The sequence below is a fragment of the Perca flavescens genome, chromosome 6, assembly GCF_004354835.1.
Source record: "Perca flavescens isolate YP-PL-M2 chromosome 6, PFLA_1.0, whole genome shotgun sequence".
Lineage (NCBI taxonomy): Eukaryota > Metazoa > Chordata > Actinopteri > Perciformes > Percidae > Perca > Perca flavescens.
This window is the reverse complement of record NC_041336.1, coordinates 7180908-7198067: the sequence shown is the minus strand read 5'-3', so window position 1 is coordinate 7198067 and position 17160 is coordinate 7180908. Positions and strand designations below refer to the sequence as shown.

The window sequence follows — 17160 nt, the reverse complement described above, 5'->3', positions numbered from 1 at the left end:
GAAAAAGTTATCAGATCTTTAAACAATAAAAAGATTTAAAAAATAATTACACTGTTATCTACAATGATAAAAAAAAGAATTCTGCAAAAAATGGAAATAATCTGGCAGCTGGGACGCCAAAGAACTGCTGTAAAATAACTTTCTTGTAAAAAGTTATGAAAATGAAAAATATAGTTTGTAGCTTTAATTTGACATAACATCTTATGTACTTTTTTGCTTATACATATTTAATAAAGGATATTTACATCTGTAAAAACTAATTTGATCTAATCTAAGAAATGTATAACTTGAATTTAACAGTTTACCCTATAATGTAAAATATTAATATTTGGGAACTTAAAATAAATAGGAAATGGTCTTTTTCTGTGAAAACAATTTCATTTTTCTTTCAAAATTGCAATAATTATTCAAAGTTACAGGTTTTTAATGTTCTTTCACCATGTTGTGTTTTTGTAATGTTTTAACGTTTGTGTTGAGTTTGTTTTTTGTTTTTTGCAGTGTACAGACTCAGTGTGTTCAGATACAGAAAATACATTTCAATGTAATAATTGTTTCATAAAAATATCCACAGTTTTCTCATTACCTGTTCCTCTGGACTATATGCAATATGATATTAATATTATTATTGATTATTTTTCAACCTAATTAATGGGATCTGAACATACTGTTATATCCTTTGGGGCAGTAGGCATCAATGATCCACTGAGCTCGACTGACATTGAGTTCATTCCAGTTTGTCTCCATGTTTTGTATTTGTTCTGTTAAGTTCTTCCTCTGTGTCTCCAGCTGCAGGTTTCGTGTTGTCAGGTTCTGGACCTCTGCAGTCAGGTTTGTGATCTTGCTTTCTAAGACAGTATAGTTTTGTGTCAGATTGTTGTTGTCCCTCCTCAACTTTTCATTGGCTAAGCTGAGTTTGTTGTTGAGGTTTGTCAGGCTGTGATTGGCCGCCATCAGCTCAATTTTGTCATGACTTAATGTAGCAAATGCAAAAAGAAAATTAGCTTTTTAATCAGGGATAACACAATCTGGATTGTTTTTATTTTGACACCTTTGGAATCTATTTCCTGTTCGCCTCACTTCAGGTTTTCCAGCCTTTTGGAAGATTTCAACAAGTCCCTTGAAAAGACTCAAACCAACCTTTAGTCTGTCTCACAATGTTTTCTGACTTCTCCAACAGACACTCAGACCCGAGCCCTTTGGCTCCCATTGAAGACTTAAATACCTAACATTGCCTAAAACAGACACTGTAATTTTAAGTCACCAGGCTGTGATACACACACACACACACACACACACACACACACACACACACACACACACACACACACACACACACACACACACACACACACACACACACACACACACACACACACACACACACACACAGTTGTTAGTAGTTACATTCACTGTTGGTTTGGGTCTGATCATGGGATTTGTTGACAAGAAGAAAAATATAGAATATCACCTGACTTATGCTTTAACTCCTTTTAAGGATACATGTCAGTATTTTCTGGTAATTGTGGCTTCTGTCTTGTATATGATAGTATTCAGAATTCTACAGTATAATAAACATATTCATGCCTCTGCCTGATCAGTATACTTACGGTAGTAGAGGACGATGACTGCTATGATGCCCAACAGCAGAATGACACAAAGAATCCCCAAACAACAGGCCAGCCGCTGATACTGGAGACGTCTGTTGTTTGATTTCTTGTCTGGTAAGAATTCGGCTGAGACTAAACAACAAACATACAAATAAATATGCAGTCTGAGTTAACCGAATTCAGAGGGTATCTTTCAAAGAGTCAAAAAAGTCTTTTAGTACAAAATTACTTCTTTGCGTCAATATTCCTATACAAGGAAACACTGTGTGAGAAAACAGAGAGAGAAAGAGAAGAGAGAGAGAGAGAGAGAGAGAGAGAGAGAGAGAGAGAGAGAGAGAGAGAGAGAGAGAGAGGGAATTTTATAGTAAAAAGACAGTATTGTATAAGACAGGAAAGGTACATGCTTAATTTGACTAACTCTGACTGATAAAGCCTAGTATCAGTTTCAGATAAACTTTGGAATACATTTTTACACAGAACAAGGACTGTAGATTTGGTCCCCCATATCTTACATTACAAGCAAATTAGGAATGGATCTCTTTAAAACTCAATATTCATATAACATCTAACAGTTTAAAAACATGGTAACCTCTCCCAAAAGAAAAAAAAATCTTTGTTGTCATTATGCTTAAATATAGCAGTAGAAACAATAACTGTGGAAGTATTTATACTATTTTTGTAGTAGTATTGGCTGTAACATTAGTTAAACTTGAAGCACTCGTCAAACACTGTCCTGAAGAAGATAGATTTTAAGACGTTCAAACTCGACACAGTTCAAAGTCTAAAATATTATTATAATTATACATTTTGACAACCTTACTGTTTGTGTCAGCAGTTTGTTCAGTTGTTTCACTCCGCCCCTTCACTTCCTCATACACAGTTTCCTCCTTTTTATCTGAAAGTTTGAATGACGCAATCAAATAGTTATTTAATATGTAGTGGTGAAATGACAAGGACTTGTATTGGACCTAAAATACATACTTAGACCATATTATAGCAAATTATACTCTAATTAGAAACCAATAGGAGATCCTAATACACTGTAGACACCATTCTACAGGATTATAGTCTAGATATCAAAAATAGTTCCAGCTCAGCTCCTAAATATGCTACAGTTAGACACTATTCTCCAAATGGCGCAGCTATTTAGACACCACATTTAATTAAAATTTTCTGATCAGAACTGTATTTTCTATCCAGTATTAATAAAGAAAATACCAGTACAAGAAATCAACATTGCATATGATCACATGAACAAATATACAGTATCTGATCCATAGCAACAGCATAACTTTCAAGATATATATTATTGACAAACTGTATTTAAAAAAAATACTAAACTTACCTTGGGTTGGAGGATGTTTCTTACTTTTGAATACAAGAGAAGTGTAGTTAACCTCCTCCGCCATGATTACAGTCGCTCTGTTGAGTTCTGTCTGACTTGAAGATAGAGAAGTATTAAACCACAGGGCATCTGTAAGTCTAAAAAAAACTATGGTCTGAGAAAGTAATTTGACCTGCAGTCATGTCTGTGGTTATGCTTTCTAAGACAGTGTAGTCTTGTGTTAAGTAGTCAAACTGGAGGGTCAGATTGTTGTGGTCTCTCCTCCTGTTCTCATTGTTGAGTTGTCTTTGGATAAATTCAGATGCTGCATCAGTGTCTCCAGCTGCTGGATTTCTGCCGTCAGCTTGATGTCGTTTTCAGAAATGACAGAAGTAACTACAGCAACAAACAGAGGATGGTGTTGAAAAATGTGAACCTGTCCTTTAAATAAGGACTACCAACAACAAGCTAAAACAGTGGTACTCACAGTGGATACGAAGGCCCATGATGACTAACAGTATCAGCCAACACACTGCTATCAGTGGAAAGGACTGAGAGAAGAAGAGAGACCTCTGGTCTGAGAGAAAAAGAAGAACTCAGTTGAGTTAATGATGAAAAAAAAAAAGAAAATGAAAAAAAGCTGAGCTTTTAAACATTCAAATTTTAAAATGTCATCATCACATTTTTTGACATAATGATTGATAAATAAATCTGATGTTTAACAATATTAAATGTGTGAAATGTACCTGGAGGGGCTGCCACTTTATCCACAGTCCAGGCTGGTACATTAACATAGTCATCTTCTTCTTCTTTGATTTCCTCAACATTGTGGTACATAAATACATATAGCAGATAATTCCCTACATGCAGACACATAAACAGAATATGTTAAAGTTACAATTTCCTCCTGTGGATTTCTGTTCATCCTGAACAAATGTTTAAAGTCCTGCTGCAGTCCTGTATGAGAGCTGTTAGGAGGCCGTCTGGTTATACCAATGTTGAAATAAGCTTGATGCTTTACCTGTTTAAAATTGAATTATGTTGGGCACTTAACATCATAATCATCATCTTCTCCGTGAACCATCACCTTATCGTGGTGGAGAGGTTTGTGTGTCTCTGTGAACCTGAGGGCTGTGTTGTCTGGAGCTTTGTGCTCCTGGTAGGGTCTCCCAAGGCAAAGTGGTCTCAGGTGAGGGGCCAGACAAAGAATGGTTCAAAAACCCCAATGAAGAAGCAAGGTAGAGATGGAGTGACCCAGCCTGGAGGAAGCCGGGGCCCCGCCTGGAGCCAGGCCCAGACGGCGGGCTCGTCGGGCGGCGCCTGGTGGCCGGGTTTGCCACGGAGCCCGGCCGGGCACAGCCCGAACAAGCTACGTGGCTCCCATCTCTCAGCCCATGGGCCCACCACCTGTGGGAGGAACCGTTGGGGTCGGGTGCGATGCCACATGGGTGGCAGTGAAGGTCAGGGGCCTCGACGGACCAGACCCGGGCGGCAGACGCTGGCTCTGGGGACGTGGACGTCACCTCTCTGTGGGGGAAGGAGCGGAACTGGTGCGGGAGGTGGAGCGCTACCGGTTAGATCTGGTAGGGCTTACCTCTACGCACAGTCTCGGTTCTGGAACCATACTCCTGGATAGGGGTTGGACTCTTTTCTTCTCCGGAGTTGCCCCGGGTGTGAGGCGCCCGGCGGGTGTGGGGATACTCACAAGCCCCGGCTGAGCGCCGCTGTGTTGGAGTTTACCCGGTGGACGAGAGGGTCGCCTCCCCACGCCTGCGGGTTGTGGGGGAAAACTCTGACTGTTGTTTGTGCATATGCACCAAACAGGAGTTCGGAGTATTCGGCCTTCTTGGAGACCTTGACTGGAGTCCTGCATGGGGCTCCAGTGGGGGACTCCATTGTTCTGCTGGGGGACTTCAACGCACACGTGGGCAATGATGGAGACACCTGGAGAGGCGTGATTGGGAGGAACGGCCTCCCTGATCTAAACCAGAGTGGTTGTTTGTTGTTGGACTTCTGTGCTAGTCATGGATTGTCTATAACAAACACCATGTTCGAACATAGGGATGCTCATAAGTGTACTTGGTACCAGAGCACCCTAGGCCGAAGGTCAATGATCGATTTCATAATCGTTTCATCTGATCTGAGGCCGTATGTTTTGGACACTCGGGTGAAGAGAGGGGCAGAGCTGTCAACCGATCACCATCTGGTGGTGAGTTGGGTCAGGGGTGGGGAAGACTCTGGACAGACCTGGTAAGCCCAAACGTGTAGTGCGGGTAAATTGGGAACGTCTGGAGGAGGCCCCTGTCCGACAGACTTTCAACTCACACCTCCTGGCGGAGCTTTTCGTGCATCCCTGTGGAGGCTGGGGGCATTGAACCCGAGTGGACAATGTTCAAAGTTTCCATTGCTGAAGCTGCGGCGAGGAGCTGTGGTCTTAGGGTCTTAGGTGCCTCAAGGGGCGGTAACCCACGAACACCGTGGTGGACACCGGTGGTCAGGGAAGCCGTCCGACTGAAGAAGGAGTCTTTCCGGGATATGTTATCCCGGAGGACTCGGAGGCAGTTGCAGGGCACCGAAGGGCCCGAAGGGCTGCAGCCTCTGCCGTGAAAGAGGCAAAGCAGCGGGTGTGGGAGAAGTTTGGAGAAGATATGGAGAAGGACTTTCGGTCGGCACCAAAGTGCTTCTGGAAAACTGTTCGCCACCTCAGGAGGGGGGGGGGGAACCATCCAAGCTGTGTACAGTAAGGATGGGACACTGTTGACCTCAACTGAGGAGGTAATAGGGCGGTGGAAGGAGCACTTTGAGGAACTCCTGAATCCGACTAATACGCCCTATGTTAGAGGCAGAGCTGGAGGATAACGGGGATTGTCGCCGATTTCCCAGGCGGAAGTCACTGATGTAGTCAAACAACTACACAGTGGCAAAGCCCCGGGATTGATGAGATCCGTCCAGAAATGCTCAAGGCTCTGGGTGTGGAGGGGCTGTCCTGGTTGACACGCCTCTTCAACATTGTGTGGAAGTCTGGGACGGTGCCAAAGGAGTGGCAGACTGGGGTGGTGGTTCCCCTTTTTAAAAGGGGGACCAGAGGGTGTGTGCCAATTATAGGGGTATCACACTTCTCAGCCTCCTGGTAAAGTCTACTCCAAGGTGTTGGAAAGGAGGGTTCGGCCGATAGTCGAACCTCGGGTTGAGGAGGAACAATGCGGATTCCGTCCTGGTCGTGGAACAACGGACCAGCTCTTCACTCTCAAAGGATCCTGGAGGGAGCCTGGGAGTATGCCCAACCGGTCTACATGTGTTTTGTGGATTTGGAGAAGGCGTATGACCGGGTCCCCGGGAGATACTGTGGGAGGTGCTGCGGGAGTATGGGGTGAGGGGGTCTCTACCAGGGCCATCCAATCTCTGTATGACCAAAGTGAGAGCTGTGTCCGGGTTCTCGGTAGTAAGTCGGACTCGTTTCAGGTGAGGGTTGGCCTCCGCCAGGGCTGCTGCGCTTTTTGTCACCAATCCTGTTTGTAATATTTATGGACAGGATATCGAGGCGTAGTCGGGGTGGTGAGGGGTTGCAGTTTGGTGGGCTGGGGATCTCATCGCTGCTCTTTGCAGATGATGTGGTCCTGATGGCATCATCGGCCTGCGACCTTCAGCACTCACTGGATCGGTTCGCAACCGAGTGTGAAGCGGTTGGGATGAGGATCAGCACCTCTAAATCGGAGGCCATGGTTCTCAGCAGGAAACCGATGGAATGCCTTCTCCAGGTAGGGAATGAGTCCTTACCCCAAGTGAAGGAGTTCAAGTACCTTGGGGTTTTGTTCATGAGTGAGGGACAATGGAGCGGGAGATTGGTCGGAGAATCGCGCGCAGCGGGTGCGGTATTGCATTCAATCTATCGCACCGTTGTGACGAAAAGAGAGCTGAGCCAGAAGGCAAAGCTCTCGATCTACCGGTCAGTTTTCTTTCCTACCCTCACCTATGGTCATGAAGGCTTGGTCATGACCGAAAGAACGAGATCCAGGGTACAAGCGGCCGAAATGGGTTTCCTCAGGAGGGTGGCTGGCGTCTCCCTTAGAGATAGGGTGAGAAGCTCAGTCATCCGTGAGGAGCTCGGAGTAGAGCCACTGCTCCTTTGCGTCGAAAGGAGCCAGTTGAGGTGGTTCGGGCATCTGGTAAGGATGCCCCCTGGGCGCCTCCCTAGGGAGGTGTTCCAGGCACGTCCAGCTGGGGGGAGGCCTTCGGGAAGACCCAGGACTAGGTGGAGGGATTATATCTCCAACCTGGCCTGGGAACGCCTCGGGATCCCCCAGTCGGAGCTGGTTAATGTGGCTCGGGAAAGGGAAGTTTGGGGTCCCCTGCTGGAGCTGCTCCCCCCGCGACCCGACACCGGATAAGCGGACGAAGATGGATGGATGGATGGATGGACTTAACATCATCATCTCAGATGGTTCATAATGGATTAGAGAGTGGAACACAAAATGTTTTAAATTAACTTTTTTTAATTTACTTACAGAAAGATGAGTCACACTGTCAGCTACAGTGGAAGATACAGAGGCGTATTGAGGTTAACACCTTTAAAAATAACAGTCTTACTGATGGTGTACCATGATAAAACTTTATTTCTTAAACAGACCAATGCTGGGGATTACAAGTACGAAGAAGAGAGGCCATCCACTTCTACAGCCCAACTTGGCTCTGTAAGATGTTCAGCATTAGCCCATGACTTACAATGAAATTAAGAAGGCCTGGCACTGTGAAAATGTTATGTAATGTTGTGTTTCTATAGCTCCCTGTGAAACAGCTGTACAAGGTCTACTTAGAGAATAAGATCAGAAATCTATATAGAAATCTGGAAATGGAATACATAAAGCTACAGATAAAGAGACAGATTTCAAAATTCCACAGCTATAATAGATCAGTTAAAGGTGAGTGAGGTGGATGAGTTTACTTGTTTCAACAACATGAGAACTATTAAGTACAGCAGGCTACTGCATTTGTACTTGTAGGATATAAAGAAGACTTCATTAATAGAAAGGCATATTGTTGTTTTATACATAGGAAGGTTAACACGTTGGGTTATAAGGTGGAAGATAGTTGAAGTTGAAGAAAAGCTGGTAGTAAGCAGGTTAGATTCACAGAGTATGTTGCCATGGTAACTGACTCAGAGTTATGCTGAACTAGCTTTGTGAAACCACAGTGGCGTCATTAGGCCTGGACATCCCTGGCTACAGCCCCGTATTTGTTGCTATCACCTAGCAACCGTCTCTAAGTGAGGAAAGCTGTAAAAGGTGTATTTTCGGAGGAATCATAAATCAGTCGAATACATTGATGCCATCAACACAAAGTTTAAGAGTGCTATACTAATGATGGTGTTTGAAGTTTCTGTGACGTTTCCAGTCTCTGGTTCAGACTGTAACACACACATCAGCAGAGCAATCACGTAATGCACAGCAGACTATGGTGCAGGTAGATGATATATAGTGACTTTATTCTTGTAATAGCCTATTATCACTTTATTTTTCTCAAAATGTCACAACTCCTCCAAATCTCAGAGAACACAGATGGGATTAGTTATATTTTTAATGTGCACAAAGTTTTGAACATGAGCAGAAATCTTTCTCAAACACATCAGAAATATTACAGTCCAGTGATTTATTAATTCATTAAAATTAATGAATGTATCATTGAGGTGAATAATTGTCATATGCACATTTAAGGAGGTTACTTCCCCAACAAAAGACGCAAAAGAGGAGGGAAGAGTAAATGATGCCTATAGGCTACATGTGTGCTGACTCAGATATAATTAGAAAAGTTGATCCACAGGAGAATAAATAGTTGAAAGCAAGACAGAATGCCTCAGAGCCTTACTTCAATATATTCCATTATGTTTTTATATTTGAATTGTAATCTATGCTTCACTTTACATGAAGATATTTCCAGCATAAGTTGATTCAGAAAAAGGTAGAAATAGGTGCATAAAAACTCACCAGAATGCAGGAAATTAAGTGTTTAATGTTTTAAAAAATTTCCGGGGGAGGATCCGCAGACTCCCCCGCATCATAAGTCACCGCACACATCTGGAAACGAAACCTTGGCCTTGGGTTGCCAGGCCAGGTGTGATTACGCCAAATGTTTATGCCATCTAACTAACATCTACAAACTGGGCAACTAAAATGATCAAACACTTGTTATTAACAAGCTGGACAAGCCAATCACCGTTTTGCATTTCACTCAGTTTATTTAAATAATTTATACTTTTAATCAAGAAATCACAAAGCCAAGCCCCGATCCTCCTCAAGTCCTGTTTTCCTCCTCACGTGATTAAAGCGTGCTGAAATTTACAATAGAAAGAGAAAAACAACAATATGTGGCAGAATCTGAAATTGCTTCTAGATAGAAAGATAGCATTCAACCATCAGCTGTACAAGTAAATATTGAAACCTCTCTGGAACATTCTGTTGAGAACAAGTGATGCAGCGCTCTCTGTTGGCCAATCAGGAGCATCAATATAAAGTGTCACATAGAAACACACTGAGGCCAGATCTGCTTCTGTCTCATCTTTGATTGAACATGTTACATAAATGGACATTTACAATAGAAAGAGAACAACTTAATTCAATGTAATGGACTAAAATATGAATTAGCTTCTAGCATTGCATCTCTAAAAAACATAGTTTGGTATTTATAAGCCAGTTAATATCATGCAGACTTTGACTGCAGTGTTTAAACAGATAAAGCCTTCATTATGCAGATCCATCTTTGTTTCTCAGCACAGCTCACTGATATCCATTTATTGTTCTGGACAGACATTACACACTGACCATCAGTAGCAGTAGGAGGAGGTTGTGGTGTCCAGTAGCTGAGAGAAGAACATGATGTTTAGATCAAGGCTGATAGATTTTATGATTCAAAGTGTTTAGGAATGTGTCTCTTACCTTACAGTCAGATCACTTCCATCAATCCACTTCCATCTCCCACCTTCAGCTCTCAGGCCAATCCAGTATCCAACAGTTCCTGAACTACCCACGCTGTATGTATTGAGTGCATTCTGACAAGAGAGAAACAGTTATCAGATATTTAAACACTACAACTAAATAATCACACTGTTATCTACAATATTAAAAAATCCTTCAAAAAATGGTAATAATCTGAAAGTTGGGACACCAAAGAAATGCTGTAAAATAACTTTCTTGCAAAAAAAAAGTTATTTTTAATATGAAAATATAGTTCGTAGCTTTAATTTGACATAAAATCTTGTGTCCTTTTTTGCTTATACTTGTTTAATAAAATATATATATACCTGTAAAAAAAAATTTGATCTAATCTAAGAAATGTATAACTTGACTTTAAAAGTTTACCATAGAACGTAAAATATTAATATTTGGGAACTTAAAGCTCTATTGTGTAATGTTTTGAGTTGATTCTTAGCAAGAAAAAAAAAAACGTTCTTTCACAAATATGTGCTCATTCATGTGTAATTACTTCCATAAACTAAATAGTAGAATCTGCCATTTAGAATACATACGAGCGACTCGCTTGCATGTACCATGTAGTGTCTCCATTTTTAAAATACATCAGCCAAAGAGGGACAAACCTCTGCATTTTGCCCTTTTCACTCAGTGGCACTGACTGTGACGAATGCCAGGGAGGGAGGGGGAGAAGATTACTCAGTGACTACCGGCAGATTTGAAAGCCTGTTAAAAATGGAGGATCATGTAACAACAGAGTTACAAAGAGAATTAAAACGACAACGCAACAGTCAAAGCAACGAGACCAAAGTTAATATCAGAGTGGCTTTTCCGAGATAGAAAGAGATCATAAGGAGCAAGGATTTTAAAAAGGGACACTGAAGTTGCCTGCTTTCTTCTCAAAAAGTATTTCTGCCTATTTGTGTAAATTCAAAGTTTTACATACTTTACTGATACTTTACTAACATTAGCTTGCATATGTTTGGGAACCTGATGGCTGATGTTAGCTATGAAATGGTACCAAAATAACGTAAAACTATTATTACACTGGAAGGAACGCTAATTTCGGGTTCGGCCACCGTAGTAGTTTAAACGCGCTCGGAATGGCGGGGGCCTATTCAGTTGGTTGTCATATATAATTTCACCGATGGGAGAAATTCTTACACAATGTAGCTTTAAAATGTTGTGAATACAATTTAATTTTTTTTTTCAAAATGGCCAATATTTACAGTTACAGGTTTTTAATGTCATTTTACCATGTTGTACTTTTGTAATGTTTTAATGTTTGTGTTTCCTTTCTTTCAGTTTCAGTTTTTTTTTTTTCTTACAGTGTACAGACTCAGTGTGTTCAGATACAGAAAATACATTTCAATGTAATAATTGTTTCATAAAAATATCCACAGTTTTCTCATTACCTGTTCCTCTTCATTATGTACAACAACCAGATCTGACTCCTTTCCTCTGCAGTCTTCTCGAGCTTCTTCCCAGGTTTTCTGATCAGGAGGATCAGCGTCATAATAATAGCAGTTAGACCCGGTGGGGAACCAGCCATTCTGACAAGCTTTACACTGTCTCCCTGAAACAACAGAGACCAACCAATAAACAACATTACTGAACTGTGATATTAGTATTATTGTTTATTATTGGACCTAATTAATAGGATCTGAACATACCATAAGTTGTTTTGAGGCAGTAGGCATCAATGCTCCACTGAGCTCGACTGACGTTGAGCTCATTCAAGCTTTTTTTCATGTCTTGTATTTGTTCTGTTAAGTTCTTCCTCTGTGTCTCCAGCTGCTGGATTTCTGCCGTCAGTTTGGCGTCGTTTTCAGAAATGACAGACGTAACTACAGTGACAGACAGAAGATGGTGTTGAAAAATGTGAACCTGTCCTTTAAATAAGGACTACCAACAACAAGTTTATTCCAGTTTGTCTCCATGTCTTGTATTTGTTCTATCAGACTGTTGTTGTCCCTCCTCAACTTCTCATTGTCTAAGCTGAGTTTGTTCTTGAGGTTTGTCAGGTTACGATTGGCAGCCATCAGCTCACTTTCATCACTCTGATGACTTAGTGTATCTACTGCAAAATGAAAATTAGCTTCTTAATTGCTGAAGCCTCATGTTAGCTTCTGCTAAACCTTTGAATAAATCTTTACACAGAGCAAGTATGAAGAGGAGAAGTATTACAGCAAGAAAACTGTTTCTATGTACATATGTGAACCTGTCCTTTAAATAAGGACTACCAACAACAAGCTAAGACAGTGGTACTCACAGTGGATACGAAGGCCCATGATGACTAACAGTATCAGCCAACACACTGCTATCAGTGGAAAAGACTGAGAGAAGAAAAGAGACCTCTGGTCTGAGAGAAAAAGAAGAACTCAGATGAGTTAATGATGTTGATTTAACAGTCAAAAGTGATGCGAATACATTTGAAGTCCTACAGAAAAAAGAAGCTGAGCTTTTAAACATTCAAATTTTAAATCTCCATCACTATTAAATTTTTTTTAACAATACTAATAAATAAATCTCACGTTTAACAATTTTGAATGTGTGAAAATGTACCTGGAGTAGCTGCCACTTTATCCACAGTGCATGCTGGTGCATTCACATAGTTATCTCCTTCTATGACTTCCTCTGAAAGATAAACATATGTTTTCAGTTCCTCTTTAAAGTTGTGACAAAGTTGTTGTTTGGTTAGCAGCTAATGCTGAGTCATTGTGAAGGATTTAACCCTCACTGTTTGTCTGCAACATCTCCTCACGCTGCTGCAGTTCACCTTTCAACTCCAGCTTTTCAACTGGGACTTCTTATCACAATCAAATATCTTTCTGCTGAGACTGAAGACACATGAGACTAAATCTAATCATCTGTTTAAAAATACAACATTTGCTTTTCTGTAATACTGTAAGTCAGGGGTTTCCAAAGTCTGAGACTGTGATGCCTATAATAATGTTATTTGATCCCATAGACACTCAACAATTGAGCCAAAACAGCCTCATATTGCTGTTTGACATAACTTCAGACTACACCAGGTACATCAAATAAGTCTCTGTAAGGCATTGATTAGTTTCTGACTCTAGGAAAGTGGGGAAAACAGCAACACCACACACATTTAGGCTATTCTTTATGATCTTCTTTTGTTAAAAGTCATATGTTAACACTTCCATTCACTGAACCTGCCCTGAAACTGTTTGGAGTCCACGTGAGGAGGCCTGACTCAAACTTGTGTTGTCCTCGGGTCAATGTGACAAAAAGTTTTAATTATCAGAAATATGGGTTTCTTTAACCAAATTGCCCAAAAATAACATGGATGTAAATTGTATGGAACTATACAACATTTAAACAAAAAATTATGATTATTTTTTGGTGTTTTATTCAATTTCATAACATTTAAAAAATGTTTTAAATGGTTTCAAAACCGTATCTTGACTAAACTTTGACAGTCTGTGATCCACCACAATATCCTCCGATTGAGCTTAACTAATAGTAAAAATTATTTATAATGTCTGCTTTCTTAACTCAAACTTTTGGTATAATGTCATGTAAGTTAGGTTTATTGACCCTTAATGAAGAAAAGTGTTGATAAAAGTGACAAAAACGTTTAAAAAAGCGCCCAAAAGTGCATTTTCAATACTGAGCCGCTAGGAACACAAGTTCATGGTCGACGGGAAGACACCACAAGGGTTAAAAACCCTCTGCTCATTAATACATCTTTTTTTCTGATGAGAACACCTTCATTTAAAATGAGCTGGCTGCCATTCTATCCACAGTGCTGTTAAAAGACAGCTCCTCTCTGTTTTTACTCTGAGAAACAAATACATGACATCTTATTATTCCCTATGTGTTGAGGAGAGTAGAAAAGTCAGAATGAATTTGGGAATTTTAAAACCTGTTGGTGCTGTTGTAAAGCATCAGAAGCATCTCACATTGCAAAAAACAGAAATAATATACATAAATATTAATATACAGTAGTACCTGGAGGGGCTGCTACTTTACCCACAGTGCATGCTGGTACATTAACATAGTCAGCTACTTCCTCGATTTCCTCTGAAAGATCAACATCAAACACAAATGTTCATATGTTTATATGCAGTTTTACTGCCAATATGTAGAACACACTGGAGTAAAGTTTCAACCTGCAGATAAAGAGACATTACATTCTCTAAGAAACAGTCAGCCTATTTTGATCTCATTTTGTTCTGTTCACCTGTAGTCCTCGATATCAAACTAAAGCAGAACTAAAAACCACACAGGTACAGATATGGTATTTAGTTCTGAAATGAAATCCTAACATTCCCAGTGTGTAGAGCAGAGTGGAAAAAGCATAATTCATTTGGGTATTTTAATAAACCTTGGTGCTTTTCAATAAAAAGCATCTAACATTACAAAACCCAAAGAATGTAGACAACATCCTGGTACATGAATACAGTAGATAATGTATTACAGGTACACACATAAAGATGAGAATATGTAGAAGTACCAGCTTTATCCTGTGGTCTTCTCTTCATCCTGAACAAATGTTTAAAGTCCTGCTGCAGTCCTGTATGAGAGCTGTTAGGAGGCCGTCTGCTCCGCTGTGAGACTCTTTACTGGACTTCTACTTCCAGGTTGTGACTGTTGGTTTCCCAAATTATCAGGTTAAATAACCTTGTTGTTGTGAAGAGGAAGTGAATTTCACACACAGTGTCTGTTTTGGTACGACCACAGGGGGAACAAAGTCAGTCAGTCAGTCGACCTTTCATCAATCCACCATAACTTTTATCATAATCAAAGAGAGTCGATCATTTCTTTCTGCTGAGACTAAAGACCCATCTGACAAACATTCATTTCTACTTTTTGGTCAAACCGTGATCAATAACGTGATGGTGGTGTGTGTTGTTTTGTGACCAAACATGGTGAGAATAAATATTTACATTAAGACGAGCAGCATTGATGGACACAGTGATGTATTGATGAGCTCTTAAACATTCAAACTTTCAACACAGCTAATTATCACATATTCTTAAGCAGTAATGATGAATGAACAAATCAATAATTGTTCAAACAGAAGTTCATTGTTCATCATACTGAGAATAAACATCCATCTCTCCTCCCCTGTACCTGCTTATGTCTGTTTACAGGAGCATATCCCAGCATGCACTGCATGAAAGGCAGAAACAGATTGAGCTGCCCGTGTTTGGACTGTGGGAGGAAACCCATGTGAACATGAGGGAACATGTAAACTCTAAATGCAGCGAACCCACTGAGACCAGATCTGCTTCTGTCTCATCTGGATTAAACATGTTACAGCATCCTGAATACGGCTGTTCCTCCTCTGTTGATTAAAGCATTCTGACATTTACAATAAAAAACATGTGACAGATTTTTAATTCAATGTTGGCTGTTGGCTTATCTATGGCAACAATATAAAATGTCACATAGAAACAGAAAATAAAAGCATTGCATCTGTAAGAATGAAAAATAAAAGCACGTTTAAAGTTATTGATAATTAACAGTTTAGTGCCCCTTCAGGCCAGTCACTGTATTTTCCTAAATGCTGCTGTCATTTGTCAAAAATTAGCCAGTTAATATTGTCATGCTTTTGTGATTCAAAGCGTTTAGGAATGTGTCTCTTACCTTTCAGTCAGATCACTCCCACCTTCAGCTCTCCGGCCAAACCAGTATCCATTAGTTCCTGAACTCCAGCTGTATTCATTGAGTACTTTTTGACAACAGAGACAGTTAGGGACTGTTCGTTATTTATTTCAGGGGCCACCGGAGGAGTTTTGGGACCTTTAGTCAACATAGACATGACCCTCCCATTGCCAATAATAATTTTTCTATGACCCTCCAAAACAATTTGGAAGAAAGGCATGACCCTCCCCCAACAATTTATCGATACCTTTTGTACTGGTTTGAACTTAGCAAAGATATACAGATTACCATTGTTTTTTTGCAGCAATGACTTATGTGACTGAACCTCTGATTTCTCATCTGACGCATCCCACTCCTCTGTTATGGTGTGGTGGCCATTTCAGTAGATTTACTCACTAACGTTGTTGTGGAAACACAATAAGCATGGAAACTAATTACGTCCTGCTGCTCCCATCATCAGCCAGGAAGTTTTTTGCAAAAACAGTGTATGAAATCAGATGTATTACCTACCACGATTTAGTTGTTTTGTGTTATTTAAGATATTTATAAAATATCTGGTCATGCCAGATGTAATTATCCGTTTCAGCCACCAGGGCCTTCCTTGATGCAAAATCATCAATGATGTCATCGTATGAAATCTACTCCTCTATTGAATGATTGATACTGATGGAAAGGCCAGTGAGCCGTTCCTGGGACATGGTTGACCTCAGGTATGACTTGATCAACTTTAGTTTGGAAAAGCTCCTCTCTGCTTGAGCCACAGTGACTGGCAGAGTAAGTACAATCCTGAGAGCAGTCCAAAAGTTGGGGTAGATCTCTGGGCTTGTGGTCCCCTGTTCCCCCCCTTTGTCCGGACCGTTCCATTTGCAAGACACAGAGGTGAACTGTCACCCGCGCCCTTTTCCTTTCTTACACGGCTTCTGTGCACAAGTAGCCTATATCTTGTGCAGCCTGCGGGAAGGCGGGGCTTGACCTCCACCTTCCAGCGGGCTGCAGCGAGATGCTCCTCTCTCAGCAAGCAGGGCGCCTGCAGCTGCAGGGGGCGCCGATTTGCCAATTCCCCACACAGTGAAATGATAGATAACAGAAAATAGTGATGGGACAACCGACTCTTTTACGCGCGTCGGTTCAACCGGACGGTCGTTGGTTGGCCTACCGAATCAATAGAGGTCACCGGTTCGCGTGCCCTCGGCGGCGGCAGGGGTGGGGGGGAGGAGTTGTGAGTCTATATTCAAACGGGTGTCTATAGGTTCTATAGACACCCGTTTGAATATAGACTCATGCAGTTCCCTCGGTTACAGTCCTTACGGTCTTGTTCAGTAGCCATGGAGTACCATGGGGGAACAATCTTGAGACCCACCCAATCATTAAATGGCTTGTTGATTTTCCTGTGAGAGGATTAGTGTCCAGGATTTATGCTAAATTAATACAAAGATCCGTAGGAGAACTCCCATTAGTAAAGAAATGGGAGCGAGAGCTGAGCCCGGAGGGGAACGTAATTAATTGGGAGACAGTTTGGGACAACATTTCCCACTGTTCCAAGAACCCAAATCACCAGCAGATCCACTTCAACATATGCCATAGGACATACTGGACTCCTCAGATGTGATGGGATGTTGAATTCCTATTG

The 17160-nt window shown here is 41.1% G+C and overlaps 1 protein-coding gene across 3 annotated transcripts in view; it reads right to left on the bottom strand.

The window, feature by feature from the left end:
* Nucleotides 1-17160, bottom strand: part of LOC114556640 (asialoglycoprotein receptor 1-like) — a 36411-nt gene that overhangs the window by 383 nt on the left and 18868 nt on the right. The window contains exon 7 of one of the 3 annotated variants that reach the window (XM_028579643.1): nt 9641-9784. The exons of the other annotated variants lie outside the window; for them this stretch is intronic. Coding sequence (XP_028435444.1) covers nt 9649-9784 — 136 coding nt within the window. The 3' untranslated portion in view covers nt 9641-9648. Of the gene's footprint in view, nt 1-9640; nt 9785-17160 lie in introns of those variants that run through there. 3 annotated transcript variants of the gene reach the window in all.